The sequence below is a fragment of the Chiloscyllium plagiosum genome, chromosome 32 (assembly GCF_004010195.1).
Source record: "Chiloscyllium plagiosum isolate BGI_BamShark_2017 chromosome 32, ASM401019v2, whole genome shotgun sequence".
NCBI classification, from domain to species: domain Eukaryota; kingdom Metazoa; phylum Chordata; class Chondrichthyes; order Orectolobiformes; family Hemiscylliidae; genus Chiloscyllium; species Chiloscyllium plagiosum.
The window spans coordinates 31017177-31039868 of NC_057741.1; the positions used below are offsets into that span (position 1 = coordinate 31017177).

Here is a 22692-nt window from a genome sequence, read left to right on the forward strand (position 1 = left end):
CCCCCACCCACCTCTAGCTTATCTCTCCACTCTTCAGGCTCTCTGCCTTTATTCCTGATGAAGGGCTTTTGCCCAAAACGTTGATTTCGCTGCTCCTTGGATGCTGCCTGAACTGCTGTGCTCTTCCAGCACCACTAATCCAGAATTTGGTTTCCAGCATCTGCAGTCATTGTTTTTACCTCAAAGATTTGTCATAGCCCCAGGCTAATAAGCAAGATCCTGTGACTATCTGTAGCTGCTCAGCAGATCTTGGAGTAGCCTAAACTCGAGTAGTTTCTGGAACTATGCAAGGCTGGATAACAGGTCCTACAGTACCCTGACAATTGGTAGTAGGTTCTTAGTTGCTGGAGAGCTACAGATCAGGGTCCAGAATTGCGTGAGACTTAACGATGAGATGTGAAGCAGCCAATGATGGTTAATGAGGTCAGTATGCAAGGTTTGGATGCGTAGCTACTCTGTTCCACATTTTACAGGTAATGGTGTTCTTCAGTTGGATTGTAGCAAATGATGCACACTGTTCCATTGACTGACATCTTCATTTGATGGAGTTCATTTGTTTTTGTGTGAATCTTACTCCTGTGTTCCTGGCAGGTTCTGTACTGAGCCCAGTGAAGGTCTGTGACATACTGAGGCTTAAAGAGGTGTGTTTTGCCCTGGTTTATTTTAGAGAGAGATCTGGAGACAGGTGTCGAGCATTCTATGAGAAGATAAGCAACTTGAGAGGCCTTGGAGTGTCTTTAAATGGTTGGAACAATAGAAGCAGCCTGAGTGAGTGTGGTCAAGCTCCCACAGATCCAGGATTTTAGTTAACTTTCGGCCATTGTTGCTGGGGTCTCAACAGGGTTTGAACGCAGTGAATCTCTCCCAGCTGTTACATACTCTGTCTCTGACATTTGTCTCAGAATTGTCTTTTGGTGTTCTCTATTCCTGGATTGGAGAACTGCATGTGAGACTTTCTGTTTTCTGAATTGGCCTTTTTGTCACAGGTGTGTATATGCAATGTTACTATATTGGAACAGTTACTGTTTAATAGTAAAATAACCTAATTATTAGATTAGATTAGATTAGATTACTTACAGTGTGGAAACAGGCCCTTCGGCCCAACAAGTCCACACTGCCCCGCCGAAGCGCAACCCACCCATACCCCCACATCTACCCCTTACCCCCAGGAGCAGTTACTGTTTAATAGTAAAATAACCTAATTATTCTGTTAAATTTTCCAATAGAGTTAAGTTATTTCCCAAGTTCCTCTTTCTTTTGTTGTAGTTTAACTATAATATTTGAATAAATTATGTTTTGCTTAATGTCGAGTAGGTTGACCAATCGAATTGCATCTGGAACACAGCTCCTCGCATTTACTTAAGAAAAAGTTAGAGTCTAGGCTACCTACTTGATATATTTTGAGGGGACCTGGTCTGGTCCATAACAGGTTGAAAGACTGAATAAGCAGCTTTGATTCCCTGTGAGAGAAAAGACAGACTTAGAGGTGTGTTATATTTCTCTGCTGTTCTACACTGCACGGGATAAACATTAGTGTATGATATAATGCAGAAAGCAATGTCAGTCAATAGTGTTGAATAATTCCATGTCATAAATGGGATGACCTGATTGATCCCGAGTCATATCCAACAATAGGCAGCTTATAAGACAAGTGGGAAGAGTGAGTGCTTTAGTTTCTTCTGAATTCAGAGATGCTCTGACTTGTATTCCTGGCAAAGCCACTTCATTTTAACATATTTGTACTTTTTTTTTAAATGATAACAGGGTCATGTTAAGTTGGCGAAGTTTGGACTGTATCACATGACTGGTCACAATGCTGATGTTGACTTCCCTATTGGGTAAGAATCCAACTAGAAATCAGAAGGATTTGAACGTGACTGCTGTTATGAGTATGTCTGTATTTGGGGCAGTTGGTATGAATTTTTATTTCTTTGCTTTTTGAAAATGGGAAGAATTAAGGCAGTTCGATTCTGAAGGTTGTGGAGTCAAGAATCCCTTAGCTGAATTGAACCCAGGCTGACAATCCAGTGCAATACTCAGGGTGGGCTGCTATGTCCAAGACATCGTCTTTTGGTCAAGACATCTAACCACGACTCCACCTCCCTTCTCCCATAGAAGGAAAAGATCTCATAATGCTATTTCAAGGAAGTGCAGGTGAATTCTCTCCAGCATCATGACCAATAGAGATCCCTGTCAAAAAGTGTGCTGCTGGAAAAGCACAGCCAGTCAGGCAGCATCCAAGGAGTAGGAGAGTCAATGTTTTGAGCATGAGCTCTTCATCAGGAATGAGGGATGGCCTAAGGGGGCTGAGATATAAATAGGGGGGAGGGGGAGGTGGAGGTGCACCTGGGATTGCGATAGGTAGATGAAGATTGGGGGGTGATGGTGATAGGTTGGAATGGATAAATGGAAAGGAAGATTAACAGATAGGATAGTTTAAGAGTGCGGTGCCAAGTTGGAAGGTTGGATCTGGGATTAGGTGGGGAGAGGGGAAATGAGGAAACTGGTGAAATTGACCCCCATTGATCCTGTATGGTTGAAGGGTCCCAAGGCAGAAGATGAGATGTTCTTCCTTCAGGCATTGGGTGGCTAGAGGTCCAAGACACAATAGATGACGTGTGTGGAAGTACAGGTCTGTCAGCCATGGACCTCCACAAATGTCATCTACTGTGTCCATTGCCCTTGATGTGTTCTCCTCTACATTGGGGAGACAGGATGCCAACTTGTGGAATGTTTCAGAATACATCTCTTGGACACACACACTAAACAACCCCACTGGCCTGTGGCCAACACTTTAACTCCACATCCCACTCCACCAAGGACATGCCAGTACTGGGCCTCCTCCACCACTAAACTCTAGCCACCCAACATCTCATTACTCCTTTCCCTACTTTATCCAAGATCCAACCTTCCAACTCAGCCCCACCCTTTTGAACTGTCCCACCTGTCCATTCCCACCTATCTGCTCCACCCTCCGCTCCGACCTATCACTATCACCCCTCACCTTCATCTATCTATTGCATTCCCAACTACCTACCCACCAGCATCCATCCCTCTCACACCCATTTATCTCTCAGCCCCCTTGGGCCACCCCCTCATTCCTGGTGAAGAACTCATGTTTAAACATCATCTCTCCTGCTCCTCAATGCTGCCTGACCGGCTTTTCCAGCACCACACCTTTTGACTCTGATCTCTAGCATCTGCAATCCTCACTTTCTCCCAATAGAGATCCTTCTAAACTGGTCAGACCAAATCTTCCAGTGGCAACTTGACAAATGCCCATATGCTTGGGAACTACCGAGAAAGTTTGAACCCAGTGAGCCAAGATATACTGGCTCAACTCCTCCAAGGATGACTCCAACACTGACCTGAGCATCAGGGAACCTGCTGAGGATATCTGCTGTTGGATTCTCCAGTTGTTAATCATGGAACCAGTACCTTAATTGACAATGATGAACAGCAGGAACTGTACTGAACAGGAAATGTCTTTTTCAAATGTAAACTTGAGAATAAAACACCTATTTCTCTTCCCACTCCCACCACCAACCCTGACATTGCTAATACTGTGTTATTGGCCTGATACTGCTAACCTCTGCCCTGACAGTGCACCCCATCTCTGGCAGTACACATTCTCCTTCATCCCATCCTCAACCCACGCTGACCACAAACTTAACAACAATTCAAATTCTTTTCAACGTTCAAGAGCTCTTTAAATATTGTTGAAAAGAAAACTCACCATAACACAGCCAGCATGCTCCACTTCAGGGGAGTAACCCCAGCTGGTGATTTCACTGCTCCCTTTCCTCACCTGTGTTTGGATCTCTGCTATGATCATCTGCTCTGAGAGTCCCAACAGCAGCAACAAGCAAACATAAAGGCGCACTTTTGCCACTGACAATCTGGGCTCTCATCTGATTTGTGGGAGCTTACAGTGTACAAATTTGCTGCCTACATTATGACAGTGACTGTGCTATGAAGAACCTTAGTATAACTTAACTGGGAAAAGTGCACGTATAATCATGTCTCATTGTTCCCCAAGCCGTCACCAAATAAACAAGTTCCAAATAAACCACCAATTTGCCTCACTGTTTATCGCCACTCAAGTAAATTGCACCAGGTTTCATCATTAATAGAAAATAACTATATTTATTGTAACAATTTAACTTTAACACATGGCAAAGAAAGGCTTCATAATCTACCATTATGTGACTTTAACTTTATCCCTTCAAAACACCCAAATATACACACACGTGCATACATGCATAAAATCTCAACTGCAGACAAAATAAAACAGATGGTTTGACACAATGTTACGCATGGAAAAAAATGTAGATAGGGCGTAGAATTCTGGAGATCAAAAATCCACATCTCAATGGTGGGCTAAATTACCTCTCTCAATTCCTTTTGATTTCACAGTATAAAACACTATTGTCAATATAACCATGATGGTTGTTTGCATTGATACTTGATCAGGTGGTTATTTCCTTTTATAACAATTTACTTTTAACTTGCCTGGTTTCTCTGTTTATCACCCAAGCTGGGATGGAGAGGGAGAGACAGAGTCATACAGCACAGAAACAGGCTCTTCAGCCCAACATGTCCATGCCGACCAGGTTTTCTCAACTGAACTAATCCCATTTTCCTGCTTTTGGCCTATATCCCTCTAAACTTTTGCTATCCATGTACTTGCCCAAATGTCTTTTAAATGTTATAATTGTATTCACCTCCTCCACTTGCCCTGACAACTCATTCCATATGCACAACACCTTCTGTGAAACAGTTACTCTTCAGGTTCCTTTCAAATCTCTCCCCCCTCACTTTAAACCTAAGCCTCTAGTTTTGGACTCCTGAATGCTGGGGAAAAGACCTGGATTATTCACCCTATCTATGCCCCTCATGATTTCACAAACCTCCATAAGGTCACCCTCAGCCTCCTAAGTATTCACATTACTGGTTGTGGTGGTGTCTGGCAGCCCTGCACTTAACTGCATTCTAACAAACTGTAGCTCACCCAGTTGGAGGGCTGTTGTCAGGCAGTTTTACTTCAGCACAAAGACTCTTAGTGCCACTCTGTCTCAAAACAACATTGCCTTGCACGGCAAGTTGCAAAACTCTTCTGATGTTTCAGCAACATTACAGAGCAACCTGCATTTCAGTTTACAATATAAAACAGAAAGATATGTGATCCTTTACAACCTAACTACCTGTGAAATGCTTTGTGGTGTCTTGAGGCTGTGAAAAGTGCTGAATGAAGGCATATCTCTTTTTAGATACATTGAGAAAAGCTTCGAAGAATATGTTAGCAGCAGCTGGCAGGCCAAGGCAGGCAACTCGTATATATCCACAAGCAAACTGTTGTAAAACATGATTGCAATTGTCTGCAGAGCCTGAATGAGTGCCTGAATCTGTGCCAGCTCCTCTCAGTGTTTTTATCACTGCAGAATATCTGGTTTAAGGCTATCATTGAACATCTGGTCAAGGCAGACTAAAGGAAAGCCGATCTACTTAGAAATGATTACCCCAGAGTAAGTATCTGTATAAAAGATGGAGAGAAATTGGATAGCTTAGAAGATCATTAGAAATAACTTAATGAGCTGCTAAAACTTTTTTAAAAAGCAGCTGTTTGAATCGACTCAAAAGAAACACTTTTAATGCCTTCAGGCTTGCTGTTGGTTAATGTGTATTTATGGGTTGTGTTTAGGTATCCTTCATATTTGGCACCTGAGGTCATTGCTCAGGGCCTGGTCAAGTCCACTGATCACAATCAGAGCGACAGGTCATCACCTTCGGGTCCTAAGGCCGACGTGTGGTCTCTCGGTGTCATACTCTTGGAACTTTGTGTGGTACGTTGCAGAACCAGCTCCTTTATTTTTGCTTGAACTAACAGCAGGCTGTGATGGAAAGAGCTTTGATGGTGTGGATTGTTTTTCCCTTAAATAGAAACATTTTAGACCTAATTGGTCCTTCACTCCGACAAAGGCATAAAATTACATGCACTATCCTGGTGCTTATTCTGGAAGGGAGTTTGTACAAATTTTCTCCTTACTAATTTTTTTTTTGTTTATGAAAGAAGAGGAGAAATGTACTCAAAGTATCCATTGTCCCTCTAACCATCATAAAATAGACTTGGAAGATCTCCTTCAACCTATGAGCACCTCAGCCCTCAGTAGAACCAGTACTCTGTATTAGCAGGAAGGGTTAATCACTAATTGGAATCACTAATTTGAAAAAAAAACAACAAATGCTGAAAAGAGTCTGAATGTAAAGTAGCAGCAATGGAGAGAAACCAACCGATTGTTTCAGGTCAGTGATGACCTGTCAGCAGAACGATGAAAGGATAGCAAATACAAATGGATTTGAGAGAGTGAAAGTGAAGGGAAGAGTGGGAACAGCAAAAGAATAGAATAATGATTGGAGAGATGTCAGCCAGATGGATTGCATAGAATATGAGTTCCCTGATTGGGGTTGTTAATCTGGTTCAATCAGGGAGCCCTGGCTGACAGATAGAAAGAGGCGTGTCAGGGGTTCTGCTCACTCTCGGAGCCAGCTCTGAGCTAGCTGGGTCAGTGTCATGTACTAAGCATCTGTAAATAAAAGGTGATTTGGTGATGGGATGCCAGTCTTCATGGAGTTATTTCAGATATGTCTGTGAAAGATTGAAAGGCATGAAAAATTAAGTAACAAAATATGTTATAGGCAATGGGTAATTAGCCATAATCCACAAAGAACCAGAGTGGGGGGGGGGGGGGGGGAGGAGGGGTGAGCACCATTCTGCAAGTACAGAGCAAGAAAAGAAGGCAGGTCTTCATGAACTACCTGTAGCTGGTACAGGGACTGAGCCCACTCCATTTAGTATCTTGCAATGTAGCCATTGAATTAACAGACCTTCCACATAATAATGGATAAAGGTATCCAGATCAGGTAGGAATAACTGGAAAACAACTGGATATAAGAGGAATGAATTAATAAAGAATTGAGGCAAAGTGATGACAAATTGTTGAACTCAGTATTGAATTCATAGTACTGATTCAAAAGATGAGGTAGAATTCATCAAGCTTGCATTGAATTTTACTGGAACATTGCACCAGGTTGTGGACAGAGAGTTCAGAGTGGGAGCAACTTGGAGCAAGAGAAAGCTCACTGTTATGCTCATGGACTGAACAGAGATATTCCTCAGGATAGTCACACACTGCTTTTGGTCTTTGATGACCTGCAATGATCTAGCCAGGCTATGTGCCAGGGTGCTACTGAGTTAAATGGGAATACCATCCTTTGCTTCCCAGATGTTGACACTAATGCACAAATACTGGGAAACAAGGAATGGAGGTTTGGGGAGGAGGGTGGTGTGGAGGCAGTTGGCCTTTTGAATGAGAGATGACACTGTAGAGGGACTCTCTGTCAGAACCCTTTCCGGGTGTACAGTAATAGGTCAATAGTCTCCACATTGAGGTTTCCTTCTGATTTTGGAACTGGTTCGCTATACTTCACCAACATCCTCAATATGGAGGCATAGGTTATCAGCTTCATCCCCATGCCTGACACACACCTTCCATATCGAGCTCTCTACTTCAAGCCTCCTCATAGCTCGCAGTTACCAGGAGGGCATAGGAATTGCAGTATCCCTTGGGGATCTCGAACCGAGGACTCTCCAAAGGTGGAGAAGAACTATCTGTGAAGGTGCTGACCATATTGAGAGTCTCCCACAAGCCAAGTAGAGCCCAAGCAGAAACAGCACACTGAGCATACAAATATCTGAGCATTCCCCAGCAGCCAATGCAGCAAATACCACCTGCTCCCCTTCTGACTGTTTGGAATAATTTGAGCGTCGGACTGTTTAATCGCCAAGGGACTCACACCACCAGTTCTGCCTCAGAGGAAGAGATTCCTTGCTAGCTTTTTGTGTTTCACTCTTAGACCTGTTTTAATGTCAGGCCGTGTAAGCATCAACACCATCTGGGCCACGTAGCTCTTCCCATGTACAAATTTTATATTCCTGAGTAACACCAATAAACCAATTGGTCATTTACCTCATTACTCTTTAGGAAACTTAAAGGGTTATGGTGAGCAGGCAGGTAAGTGGAGCTGAGCGCACAATAAGATCAGCTATGAGCTTATTGAATGGCGGAGCAGGCTTGAGTGGCCAGATGGTCTACTCCTGCTCCTAGTTCTTAAGTTCTTATGTGGAAAGAGTTGTATAAATACACATCATTCCTTTCTTGATCAGGAGTATGACCTAACCTCTGACTCTACTTGAAAATTAAGAAATGTAATTAGTTTGGCCAATGCAGTTTGTAACTTTTATCAAGGGAGCAAAGAGAATACATTTTTTTGATGTGGCACTTGATACATTTGAAAAAAGTGTTATTTTCCATGTGCTGGATGTTAATCTCTCAGCTCGAGGTATAGGAATCATCCCCTGTAACCAGTGGTCCAGTTGTGAAATAGAAGTCTACATCTTTAATTCCTAAAAAATGTGGCTGTTCTTGTAATCATCTTCCTTGCCTTGTTAGCTTCTGCTCATTGACCCATTGTGTATCGATGGCAACAGACTTGACTGATTGGATGTCGATGATAGAAAAGGGAACCAAACAAATGTCATCTTGCGGTCAGAAACTGTAATGACATAAAACAGAGATGATTATTCTGTCAAAAAAAAATAGCTGAGCATGTGGTAAAGATTATAGAAAATTAGTGATGGGAACACTCATGACGACATGGTGGGTACATTCTAACCACATGTGGTATACCAGCCAAAGACAGTTGCGCCTGAGGTTTGTCAATACATTAATCACTGTCTCTCTCTTGTTTCTAAGCTTTGTTTCTTCACCACTTACCCATGTCAAGGCTTTTTTTTTTCTGCATTGCCACCCTAGATTTACCCTGGCCCTCGAGTCTTAAAAAGAGGATGTACATACTTTTCCAAATGCAGCTTTCACTAGTTGCTCTCCCATTGGATTATGCATGTGCGATAAGAACAATGGTAGTGTAGCAAGTAACAGTGAGGACCCAGGTGTGAGTTCTGTATCCATATGTCATGCATTCTATCTTCATTTTTATCATTAATCCCAAAACTCCTCCACACTAAAAGTCGTCTTTGTAAACTTGTAACACTGAAATTATTCCTGGCCCTGTGGAGAAGCTACGGAATGGTACAGTTGCAGTTATGACCTTAACAAGCTGCATTTTCCATAATAGTTGAATATGTTCACTCCAAGTGTGTACAAGTATTAGTTTTTGTAATATCACTTCCATTTCTTTGCATTAAGTTGGATGTGCCACTTACTGGCTATCCAATTAAGGATATTAGCTTCTATCAAAGACCTCTGCATTTTCCCCTGGCAACTTGCTTTCTTTTGCCAATGAAATCAAACCATATGTGGTGAAACACAAGCAATACATGAAAGCAAGCATGCCAGGACTTTCAAGTTAGACAAAACAAAACTATTCATTCAACCTCTTTTTCTTTCCAGATGTATTGCATGTAACAAATCAATTATAACTGTGATATAAGACCACATTTACGAAAAAAAACCTGACTACGCGTATTTATTTTGTGCAGGGTCACAAACTGCTCCAGAATGTGGATATTTCTGAACGGCTAAAATTTATCCTAAATCTAGGTAAGACTGTTTTCATCACAGTGTGTGTCAATGATTTAGTTTCTCCATCTTGTACTTATTCCAGGTTTGTTTTGCAGGTTGTGTGGATGATATCTTGACTGTGATATCAGAAGAGCATGGCTGCTTGGAGATTACCATGGTTTGCTTTACTGACATTGTATTTTGTAATGATTCTAATTGTCATCACTACATTGTACAGTGTGATAAAGTGATGGAAAGACCGGATATCATAGTGCAACATTGCTGTTTTTTCTCTCCTCTCGGATTCTTCAGGGATTTGAAGGTTATGAAGAGCTGCTAGAAAGAGGAGTTGAGGCCTGGAGTAGTTGAGCCAAAATCTTTTATTATGGCTGGAGGGCTCAAACGGACTATGTCTGCTCCTATTATTCATTTTATATTCTCTCCCCGTTCCTTGCTGCCGTTATGCCACTTCTGAATATTGCCCTGATGATTACTACTCTCCATTCCTCCCCCACTCTTCCATATACATCTATAGATATCTTTCTATAGAATATTCCAACTATTCACCACTTCCTTACCTTCATGATCTTCTACCATTGTCCCAGGTATGAATACCACTTGAATAAGGTCTCAGCTCTTTCTACAGCTCTTTTTTTTATGATTCTATGAGTAAAAATCCCATGTCTGTTAGATACTCCCAACGTTCTAGAGATTCAGGTTGAGTCATGAGAATAATTGAAATTTACTGAAGGGTAGCAATTTACGTACTGAAGGATTGGAGATGTAGGTATGAGCATACAGCTGATACCCAGTTTGGAACATCACACTGTAAGACATAGGAGCAGAAGTGGTCCATTCAGGCCACCAAATCTACCCCACTGCCCAGTGAGATCATGGCTAATCTAATAACCCTCAACTCCACTTTCCTGCCTTTTCCCCATAATCCATGATTCCCTTGCAGATTAAATACTGATTACTGATTAGGGACTCATTGTTATACCCCAGGGTCATTGCATTGTAGCAGCACATATCAAACTGTAAGGCAACCTTATTCATGGGACTGACCAACATCTCTACCTATACTCAAGGAATTTTGAAGATAGATCTGAAATTTTCAATGGTAGAGATAGCAGATCTAAATATATGAAACAGAGTATTTGCTTAGTTCCAAATGTGAAGTTGATTTGCCCTCTGCACACTTATTGATGCATATAAATGCTGTTTCATCTTCTCAAAGGACTTACCCAAAGATGTTCAAACACTGTTGAAAAAATGCCTGACCTTTCACCCATCCGAAAGGTGAGTGATTTCACAACTTCAAAGCAAATTTCAAATGCTAAATCTAAATGAATTCTCTCTAAGATAAAATAAAACCAGTCTGATATTTCTACTATATTAGCCTCATTTGTTATGAGCTTGTACACTTGTGTAGTCCAACGTTTTTATCAAGGTGGGTGACTTGTTTATCGGGAATGTGGGCATTTTCCCACTTTGGATATCCAGCATCCCAAGTTGGAGAAGTTAGTTGCAGTATGAAATTCCCTGAACTCTACCCGATGATGTGCCTTTCCTGCAGTCATAGACAAGAGTTGTCTTATTGCAGGAGACGTCTTCGATCCCTTGCTAGCAAGACTGGAAATTAGGAACAGTCTTACTGTGGAACATTCCAGTGCTAAGCTAATTTGAAAGTACCCAACCTTTGTAAAATGGTTTCTTATAGTATTAACTAATTTGAGTATCAGTTAAATTGCAAATCACCCTTTCCTCTCAACATTTTACAGTATCTCTCAGCAGCCACATGTGGAGCCTTGAGTAACGACGACTTTAGATTTTGATTGTTCTCCTTTGGTGGGGTTGTGGGCACTGGGGAAACAAGGCTCCTGCCTTCACTTGGCAGTTCTCTGGCATGGTGAACTGTGTCAAGAGGGATTCCAGTCATTGAATCCACATGCTGTTATGAAGTAGCAGCAACCCAAGTTCTTTTTAAAGTTTATATGTTGCATGACTTATTGTATCGCTTCTCTGGAATGTCTGTCTACAATAACAATTTTGTTCCTGTTGCATGTCAATGTGTTTTGGAATCTGTTTGTCTATTAGGCCAACTCCAGCTGAACTGCTACAAGACAGTGTATTCGCTGAAGTTTCTGCTTTGTACAAGCCGTACCGCAAACCTGATGGTCTCTTTACATCCTCTCTGCGTTGTGCTGATTTAATCATTCCTGAGGACCTGGGCACATTCTACAAAGGTATTTGGGAGATTTATTCCAAATATTCCAAAGTTCTATGTTGGCCATATTATACAAATGTGTATTGAGATGCAGATAATGGCTGTATTTCATCTGGGCTGCTTATTAGAAACATGTGAAAAAAATATAGAAGTTTTGTACTGGGTAGCACAGCACTAACTATGATGTCAGTGCAGTAACTCTGAGGTTCATTAAGTGATGCTTTCTGTTGAAGGAAACCTTTTGAGATAGTAGCTTTTTCTGAGTAATTGCTCCACATTTTGAGGTGCATGTTATGTCGGTTTAGTTTTCCTGACACAAGTACTGTTAAGTTGAATCCCTGGTGATGCTGATCCAGTTGCCTGACTGAGCATTGAAACCTGACCATATTTTCATTGTGTTGTGGAAATTGGGCTAGAGCAGCAAAGAGACTATCACCTGATCATGCTAGTTTGCACATCGAAGTACAACGCAGAATGCAATGGAGATTATTTCACTCTGCACTCAAAATGTTGGTAATAACAGGGCTGTTGTTTCATCAGCATATTTATGTTCGGACTAAGTTTTCTGGTCATGCTTAAAACTTTAAGGTAGATGTGATGTGATTCTCAAACCAAACTGTTGAGCATTTGTAACTGAGGAGAATATTCAGTTCTAAATGCCAAAAAATGCTCAAATCTAACAAAGATGGGTAATGATTAAGGAGATGAAATGTTGAGGGTGGGTATTTATTTCAAACATCTACCCTATTTTAATATCCACATAATAGACTTGTCTCCTTGCATATTTCAGTTTTGTTGTCAGTACAGAGACAATTTGAAATAAAACCAGAAAATGGTGGAAATGTTTAGCAGGTCTGCAGTATCAATGGCGTAGGAGATAAGGTGAAAGATTTTTGGTCTCAGCGCTTTGTCACCAGTTCTGGGGTAAAAGGAAGTATCTAATACAAAATGGAGTCACAGAGGTTAATCCTCAGCACTGTTTTAAGTTGTAATGAATGAAAGGATAAGCTAGCTGATCCAAGCTATCTGATCAAATGCAAGATGGAAAGCAATGAATAATGTTGGTTATAGAATCAGCTTAGGAGGAAGTCAGTTCAGCTCATTGTAATCCATGTCATTAAATTCCCCTCATCTTTCCTCATAACTTTTTCAAATGTTTCCTTTTAATATAATATTCAATTCCCATTTGGACGGTACAGTTAAATCTGCTTCCACCACCCTTTCTCACAAAGCATCCCAAAATCATCGTAACTGATGAGAAAATGAAATACACACTTAATTTGTGCACCACGTTCTTGTAATTTCATCCTTTTAACCCATGTACAGAGTCAGGATCAACTCTTGATATTGTGAAAACCTTGATAGCTGTTTCTGTAGACTGTTGATATCTTCTGTCATTGGCAAGTTTGAGCATATGATAAGTGTGCACGGTAGCTCTATAGGAAATGAAGCCATCAAATTGATTAGATATTTAGTACCCAGATTTCCCAAAGGTGCAGTGTTACCAAGACATTTTTTTTCCACGCAGATGAAGATTATCTTTCAGAAAGATCTATTGATGAAGTCTATTATCTGTGGTGTTTGGCTGGAGGGGACTTGGAGAAGGAACTTACAATCAAAGGAATCATTCGCTCCAAACCTCCAATTTGTACATTGTCAAAGTAAGTCAAAAACCCCTTTGAAACTTCTAAGACCCAGTTACATCATGTTTGTCTGCTTAGCACTCTTTTTATACTGATATAAAACAAAGAAGATCTGAAATAAATAAAAACAGAAACTGCTGGAGAAACTTGATAGCATCTGTGGGGAGAGAGAGAAGGGGATAAAAAGTAAAGTGGACAGAGTAGATGAGCTCTGGGCTGAGGAGCCCGCATGTTGCTCTGCTACTCTGCTGCTATCTTGGAAGGACATTAGATTGAGTGAAGTGCAGGTAAATCGCTGCTTCACCTGGATCTGGGGCTTTGGATAGTGAGGAGGGAAATAGTAAAGGCTGTGTATACTGTCTCAGAAAGTGATCTGATGGTTGCTGGTGAGGTAAATTATTTGGCCAGCATGATTATATCAAAAAGATATTTTGTTTCCTTCCACTCTTGAGTTGGAATTGTCGCTATAATAACACTAATGTTCTTTCCTGGTAGACCTGCGAGGTTTGAAATTCTGAAAATCAAAGCATATTTGAGAAGGCTTCGGACACTCAACTAACTTGTGGATGTAGTTCAGTACATTGAAATTTATTGTTTATTAAAAACCTTCCTTTTAATTATTTTAGTCATTCCTATGTCCACATTTAAAATAGCAACAACACATGCAAATCTATTATGTTGTGGGTGCACTGTCTAACAACAGAGGAATTCTTGCATTACCACTGGCAGTAGTGTATAATGACAATGTATCATACTTATCAAGGCAGTTTCCATTGTAAATTTCATGATGAGAGTGTAGAATTTAATATTGCAGCACGTGACTTCAAAGCACTGATTTGTCAATCGTTGGTACTCTACTCTGCTTCATTGTTTATATGCTATAAATTCCCATTCCCATCTTTGGTCAGGATAGACCAAAGAGTCTGGTGCTTTATCGACCATTCTTTAGTTGAAACTTCACAGGGCCAAATTATGAATGAAAAATGAAAATATATCTATTATGCCTAAGTTTCTATTGTGTTATTGAATGAAATGTCAGAGGACCAATCTGTTAGACAAAGAATACATGACAAGTGAGTAAGTAACAAACAGGTCTGGTCCTATTGTCTTGTGTCTATAGCCACTTAGATTTATAGTGGTTGTGAGTATTTTAAAATCAACCAATAAATGTTCCCAACTTGAACTGTTTTTGGACTGACTTGTGAAATTAAACAAAATGCTACATTTCCAAACTGCTAGAAATCTGAAATGAAAACTGAGTGCTGGAAATACTCAGCAAGTCTGGTCACATCTGTGAAGAGAGATACAAAGTGAATGTTTAAGACTGATGTTCTTTCATGTTCTGAAACTTCAACTGTTTTTGTCTTCAGAGATGGAAAACATTTCTGTCATGTTCTGTTTTAATACCTGCTTCTGGAATAAAGGTTTTGAATTTCAATCTGGTCATTTTTTAAGCTTTATATTGGAAGACGGAGAAAGTTTTGGGCAAGTGAGGGATAGAAGTTTCCTCTTGGATGATACCACACTGACACTGCCATTATGCCAACTCAGAAATGTAAGTGTTAAAATCATTCTTTCAATGTGCTTGTAAATAATACAGCGTTTTTGAAAATTGAATCCTGCTGATTTTCTTGACTAAAATTAGAACTACATCCAGTAAATCAGGAAAAAATTTTCATTTCCTCTAGTTTTCTAAACTTTATGGCTTTTACACTTTTAGACTTATACATCAGTCCAGTGAGCACTGGTGTCATGTATATGTGTGGCTGTGTGAACAGAAGGCCCAGTAAGAAGCCTGCTATGGCCTTTATTTTTGTGAATCATCTACATATGGCTGTTGTTTCAAGTTGTGATCAATTTTAATGCATCAATGCTTTGGATTGCATTCTGTTTCTTTTTGAAATGTGAAATTACCTATCAGCAAATCATCGTATTAACGTGGTTTTGCTGTTGTAAGCAGTTCTGGTCACTATCATGAGAACAGATGTTACGAGGAAATAATGTTTTGCCCATCTGATGATAGTGATTATTACTACCACTGCGGCTAGTGTAGGTAGTTTGTCTTTTGGTCACAACTTGTAACGATCTCAGGAGTCGGGTAAAATAAGCAATAGGGTATTTATTTCATCACTACAAACCATGTACAAAGTACTTGAGGACTTGTATATCTCTTGAGTGACTGTCTCAATCTCCCTAACATGCGCTCACGCTCGCTCGCTCGCTCGCGCTCTCTCTCTCACTCTCTCTCACTCTCTCTCACTCTCTCTCACTCTCTCTCACTCTCTCTCACTCTCTCTCACCTCTCTCTCACACTCTCACTCTCTCTCACTCTCTCTCTCTCTCCCTCGTGTTCATGGGTACTCTATGACACCATAATATAGGAAGCTCACCAAAAGCTTCCAGATATTAACCCTTTCAGGCCTACATAAGACAATGATCAGACGGTATATTATAGCCTGAAATAAAAAGCCCCTACTTAATTGTTTTAGGTATCTCAAACAACCAAACATGTAGGAAATGTTCTGTTTTTAGCCCGGGCCATCCAGATGTTTAACATAAAATGTTTATTTGCTGCATCTCAAGCCTTTTTTTGTCAGAAATTGGTTCTAGCTGTTTGCTAGCAGGTCTGTAAAGAATTGGCTCTGAGGTGTAAGGTGGGGAATGGTATCATGATGGTTTTTGTTACTGAACTGGTAATTCGGAAGAGGTCTCCGAACTGAACGAAAATTCCTTGAGGTGTGATTGCGCGCAAGTAACAAAGGAGCTAATGACTGAACGACTGTGAGTTCCCTTTTTGGGCTATTTCAGAAGATACAAAGGCCGAGACTGAAATTGGGTTGATAATAATGGTTTGGTAAATTAGTTGCAATCAAACTCTGTATTTCTCATTCGTTGGTAAATTTCTGTTGCTCAGTGATTCCTGTTTTGATAGACATTTTTGAGCAAAATACTCAAAAACCCAAATGTTTAAGATGATGAACTGAGCATTTGGTGCTTGATCTCATTATTATCCTATCCATTTCCATGGCCATTTCAGTCAAATTCTCAATTACCAGATTATCCACTCTCCCGGCCTAACAGTGAAGTTCTACACAGTCAGACCATCCAATTGACCATTGATTAGTTTGCATACTAGGACAGCAATATTGTTTTATATTTTTGCAGCATTTATCTGGCACTTCAATTTGCTTGTCTTGTAGAGATTAAAAGATGTCGCCGGAGAAGCGTTTTATCCTTTGCTGGAAGATGAGTGAGTAAATGCCTTGTCACTTAATTGTTACCTGGACTAAGTTTCAGAAATGTAGGTTAATCACAGGGTGATGTTAGAAACTCAGGGGTTCCACCTTAACAGTTTGAGGAAAGTTGCTAACTTTCCCCCTCTAGATAGAGAATGCTGGCTCATAGAATAAAAGTGGATAAAAATGTTGTAGTATAAGTTATCTGATATCTAATTCAATGATGGATCAGATGCGAAGAACTGACCTACCTACTCTGGTTCGCATTCTATGGCTTCCCATCAGGTGTGTTGTTCTTGGAGATTGGAGACTGATGTTGTTTCCTTGGTGATGAGCAATCTAGTTTCCTGTGAAATCCAGTCGCATGATTTTATTTTTCTTGGTGTTCCTTGTCTGGCGTTAACCAATTTTGATGTGCTTCTACTAAAATGTATTTGTTTTGAGAAAAACAAATGTCTGCACTTAAAGTTGTGTTGCAGGTATTACAAAACAATGCAGTTGTTTTTCACCTGACAGTGACAATGCTGGAAGAACATGCAACAACAAAATATTAGTGTCCAGCAACAGTTCCAAAACCAGTAATAAACAACTCCTTTATCTTTATTGGCAGCATAAGAGTATAATATAGATAGCAACAGGCTCTGGGTGAAATGTTTGAAACTTTCCCATCAGTTTGCTGATGGCTCAATTCGTTAAGAGAAACATCCTCAAGTTCTGATCTTATATTCATCCAACAATAAGGCATTAAGACTAAAAATAGCCTACGTAAGTTTTAAAGGCCCACAAAATTCAAATGGGACAAATCTGGAAATATGGCTGCAAATGGCTATCTGGACTTCATGGGCCAGGTCCACAAAACTAGGAGGTCACAGGAGAATCAAAGGTATGCAACTTAACTCTAAATAAGCACCAATGTATCTATTTGTCAAAGAAGTTTGCTTTTGTCCGAGTCAGATTAAATGTAGTGTCAAGTAGAAATTGCAGAATAGAAATAGGCCATTCCACCCAATGGCCTACCCCAGCAACCACGCTCCATGCAAGCTTCCTCTATCCCTCATAAATGGCAACTCTGATGTATAATGTTTTCTTTAATTTCCCAGGCAGTCGACTATATCACCTTCCAACAGCAACCATGACCTTACTGCAGCAGCCACCCTGCCTCTCATTATAAGAGAGAAAGACACTGAGTACCAGCTGCACCGAATTATTCTTTTTGACAGGCTGCTAAAGGTAGGATTGACGTTTTAGCACTTCTGGAGAAAGATGTGAAATCTTCAGGCAAATTAAATCTGACATTTTCACATTGTCAAATAAATTGGTGGTTAAAAAGGCAAATGAGACATTCAGCTTTGGCCTGCCAGTTTCTGAGTTAAGGAAAGGCATGTTGTATAACTTTAATATTTATTTTCTTCGACTTCTTGAATTCTGTGCCCAAAAGGCAGGCACAAACTACACTGCCATAACCACTGCTACAGGGAGGGCAAGGTGGTAGGTACTGAAAATAACCGAGCCAGAATGTGGATAAACCCTATGCCATTGGCAATAATCTGATTTATACCAGCCATCCAGCCAACTAGGTTCCCAGGGCATCCATTTTTTTTTCTGAGGAATGCACTTTAATGTTCATGTTGCAGCCTGGAGCTATGGATTGTGGTGGTGCAGTGATGGTGCCTAAGCAAATAAGGGAGGCTATCAAATTGAAAGAGAAGGCACACAAAATGGCCAAGATCAGCAGAAACCCAGAAGATTGGGAAAGCTTTAAAGGTCAACAGAAAGCACAAAATAAACTATAAATAAAAGTAAGATAGATTATGAGAATAAACTAGCTTAGAATATAAAGACAGATAGCAAAGGTTTCTATAAATATGTAAAATGAAAAATAGTGGCTCAACTAAATATTGGTCCTTTAGAGGATGAGAAGGGGCATTTAGTTATGGGACATGTGGAAATAGCCGAGGCATTGAACAGGTGTTCTGTGTCGGGTCTTCGCAGTGGAGGACACGAATAGCATACCAGTGTTTGACAGAGACAAAGGTTGGTGAGGACCTGGGAAAGAATCGTTACCACGAAAGAGGTAGTGTTGGGCAAGCTAATGGATATGAAGTTAGATGATCCTGATGGAATGCATCCACGGGTGCTAAAAGAAATGGCAGGAGAAATAACAAATGCACTTGTGGTAATTTTCCAAAATCCACTGGACTCTGGGGCAGTTCCAGCAGATTGGAAAACAGCAAATGTGACACCACTGTTTAAAACGTGAGGTAGTCAAAAGATGGAGAATTATAGATCAGTTAGCTTAGTCTCTGTAGTGGGGAAGATGCTTGAGTCTATTATCAAAGAAGAAATAGCAAAGCATCTAAATAGAAGTTGTCTTGTTGGGCAGATGCAGGATGGATTCATGAAGGGCAGGTCATGCTTAAGTAATCTACTGGAATTCCATGAAGACATTACGAGTACAGTAGACAATGGAAACCCAGTAGATGTGGTGTATTTACATTTCCAAAAGGCACTCAACAAGGTGCCGCACAAAAGGCTGCTCCAGAAGATAAAGATGCATGGCATTAAAGGCAACACATTAGCATGGATAGAGGATTGGTTAACCATCATGGAAGCAAAGAGTGGGGATAAATGAGTGTTTTTCTAGTTGGCAATTGGTGACTAATGATGTGTCTCAGGGATCAATGTTGGGACTGCAATTAATCATAATTTACACAGATGATTTGGAGGTGGGGACCATGAGTAGTGTGTCAAAATTTGCGGATGACACTAAGATGAGTGGTAGACCAAAGTGTGCAGAGGACTGTGAAACTTTGCAAAGGGGCATAGAAAGTTTAAGCAGGTGGGTAAAGGTCTGGCAGATGGAGTACAATGTTAATAAATGTGAAGTCATCCATTTTGGTAGGAGTAACAGTAAAAATAATTATTACTTGAATAGTAAAAAGTTGCAGCATGCTGCTGTGCAGAGGGACCTGGGTGTCCTTGTGCATGAATCTCAGAATGTTGGTCTGCAGGTACAACAGGTAATTAGGAAGGCAAATTGAATTTTGTCCTTCACTGCTAAAGGGATTGAGTTTAAAAGCAGAGAGGTTATAGGGTGTATAGGGTATAAAATGAATAGGGTATGAATAGGCAGCTGTATAGGGTGCTGGTGAGGCCACACCTTGAGTACTGCATGCAGTTTTGGTTACCTTACATGAGAAAAGATGTACTGGTGCTAGAAGGGGTGCAGAGGGGGTTCACTAGATTGATTCTGGAGTTTAAGGGATTGGCTTATGAGGAGAGTTTGAGTAGACTGGGATTATATTCATTGGAATTTAATAGAATGAGAAGGGATCTTATAGAAACACACAAAATTATGAAGGGAATAGATAAGATTGAAGTAGAGAGGATGGTTCTGCTGGTGGATGAAAGTAGGACAAGAGGGCATAGCCTCAAGATTAGAGGGAGCAGATTTAGGACTGAATTGAGAAGGAACCTCTTCACCCAGAAGGTTGTGAATCTATGGAATTCCCTGCCCAGTGAAGTAGTTGAGGCTTCCTCAGTAAATGCTTTTAAAGCCAAGATAGGTTTATGTTTTAACAATAAAGGAATTAAGGGTTACGGCGAGAGGGCGGGTAAGTGGTGCTGAGGCCTCGAAAAGATCAGCCATGATCCTATTGAATGGCAGAGCAGGCTTTAAGGGCCAGATGGCCTGCTCCTGCTCCTGGTTCCTGTATGTAAGAACAGATTCCAATTTGAATGCCAGCAACACCATTTTTGGTAATTTTATGTTATTGCTGTTTCTGTATAAATGCATTAACGATTGTGATATACAGCTAGGGTGAATGCACTTCTACTGTAATTTATTTGGGTTTGAAACACTTTGCAATGTGAAAAGGATGTGAAACTTGAGAGTGTAAGTTCTATCTCTCTTCCTTTTCCCATGAATATCAAGAAGCAAGATTATGTGACATTTCAACAATAATTTATTGTTGTGAGGTGCTTTGGATTAGTGCTATCTAAGTGCAAGCCTTTTTTTTTAATCCCACATTCCTCTGTGGTCATACCTGGTGATGAGACTTGTGTGCTCTATATATCTGCAGTCTGTCATCTTGCACTCCACCTTACCTTTGCATTAGCACTGTGGAGAAGTCTTTTGGTGTCCTGTTTGTCTCTAATGCCATAACGTATATACGAATGTAGCAAGCAATGAAACCAGTGAATGCGAATGGAAAACCGATCACTCCTGAGTGCAGTTCAAGTGGCATTCCACATGCACATTGTCTCCTGTTGAACCTTACAACCTGAAATCCAAACGTCCGACTAGAAAGTCAGAGATTGCAAAAGATGAAAGAAAAATGGGCAAAATGAGAGAGGGGATGGTGACGCAGCTAATGAATTCTTTATCTGTTTTAATTTCATTTCTTTAGGCATATCCATACAAAAAGAATCAAATTTGGAAAGAAGCAAGAGTAGACATTCCTCCACTAGTACGCGGTTTGACCTGGGCTGCGCTACTTGGCATAGAGGTAAGAACGAATTACTTTGAAATGTTTTTATTGTAAAAGAAGGTTTCATTCCTCTGCACCAAAAACAGAAGTTGCTGGAAAAGCTCAGCAAGTCTGGCAACATCTATGCAGAGAAATCAGAGTTGATGTTTCAAAAGGTGATCCTTCCTCAGAACTGATGGTAGCTAAGAAAATGTTGGTTTAGATTAGGAAGATAGGAAGATAGGGTGGCGGGGGTGGGGAAGGCAAGGAGTAAACAATATGGGGATAGAGCCTAAAGAGAGATAACAGGTGGATAGACAAAGGAGTAGATAACGATTTGGCTAGAAGAGTGAATAACTACTAAGGGAGACTGTTCATGGCTAACAATGGGTTGCGTGCATTGGCAGACTGTGTGATAACAAGGCCTGGTGTATAGGGGTTGGGGAGAGCTTAAGCTCTAAAGTTATTGGACTCAATGGTGAGCCCAGAAGGCTGCAGGGCCCCCAAGTGGAAAATGAGGTGCAGTTCTTCCAGATATCATTTTGGGTCAAGCGACCCTTCCTCACGACTGATGGTAGGTAGGAAAATGTCAGTTTATATGGAGAAGATACTGTGGGGAGGAAGGGGTAAGGAGTGAACGATAGCTGGAGATATAGCCCACTCTCTCTGATTTCTCTCCACAAATGCTGCCAGACCTGCTGAGCTTTTCCAGCAATTTCTGTTTCTATTTCTGACTTATAGCATTTGCAGCTCTTTTGGTTTTCATTCCTCTGCACCCTGGTGAATCAGGATTTGGTTCAGTTTCCCTTTAGGTTCTTTAATGTTTGGCATGTTAGTGAAGCAACATGTAGAACGATGTGTTATAACTGTCACAGTGCAATCCCCGAATTAGCTTCTGTCCTAGATCACGACAGGTGGTGAAATTTTAAGTTCAATGAAAACCTGGTTTTAAATGCTACCCTAATGACAACCCATCTGGTCCACTAATGCCCCTTAGGGAAGAAAATATGCCATCCTTACCAGGTCTGGCCTACATGTGACTCCAGACCCACAGCTACATGGTTAACTTTTAACTACCCTCTGCCTTGAAGGACAATAAATGATGGCCTAACCAGTGAAGCCCATGTCCCGTGGATGCATAAATGGAAACATTGACTCCCTTGTTAATCAAGAATCTATTGACCTCTGCCTAAGACATGTTCAATGACCCTGCCTCCATCACTCTCCGTGGAAAACTTTCAACCCTCTGAAAGAAAGAATCTTCACTTCTTCTCAACATCTCAGTCTTTACACAAGTGACCTTTATGTTTTTAAAGTTCCTGTCCCTTCCACAAGAGGAAGCACCCTTTCAGCATTAATCAAGGCTGTTCAATTAGCACATGATAAACAGAAAGGCTTTATTGTGTCATAGTTAGTCCTGTGAAGTGCTTTTGAGTTTTCATGGTATGAAATAGGATGCTTTTTCAACAATGTTTCCTGGCAAAATAAAGAAAAAAAGACTATTCAACTGAAATTAAATACCCTTCTTTTGACTCT

The 22692-nt window shown here is 40.6% G+C and overlaps 1 protein-coding gene across 6 annotated transcripts in view; it reads left to right on the forward strand.

The window, feature by feature from the left end:
* tbck (TBC1 domain containing kinase) overlaps positions 1 to 22692 on the forward strand; it is a 197334-nt gene that overhangs the window by 37379 nt on the left and 137263 nt on the right. For 5 of the 6 annotated variants that reach the window (XM_043674337.1, XM_043674339.1, XM_043674341.1 and 2 more), the window contains exons 5-15: positions 1765 to 1838; positions 5702 to 5843; positions 9560 to 9620; positions 9698 to 9759; positions 10819 to 10880; positions 11679 to 11827; positions 13337 to 13469; positions 14907 to 15006; positions 16652 to 16701; positions 17788 to 17917; positions 21097 to 21195. In XM_043674337.1, the coding sequence (XP_043530272.1) occupies positions 1765 to 1838; positions 5702 to 5843; positions 9560 to 9620; positions 9698 to 9759; positions 10819 to 10880; positions 11679 to 11827; positions 13337 to 13469; positions 14907 to 15006; positions 16652 to 16701; positions 17788 to 17917; positions 21097 to 21195 (1062 nt within the window). The remainder of the gene's footprint in view (positions 1 to 1764; positions 1839 to 5701; positions 5844 to 9559; positions 9621 to 9697; positions 9760 to 10818; positions 10881 to 11678; positions 11828 to 13336; positions 13470 to 14906; positions 15007 to 16651; positions 16702 to 17787; positions 17918 to 21096; positions 21196 to 22692) is intronic. The other variant, XM_043674340.1, reaches the window with a different exon arrangement.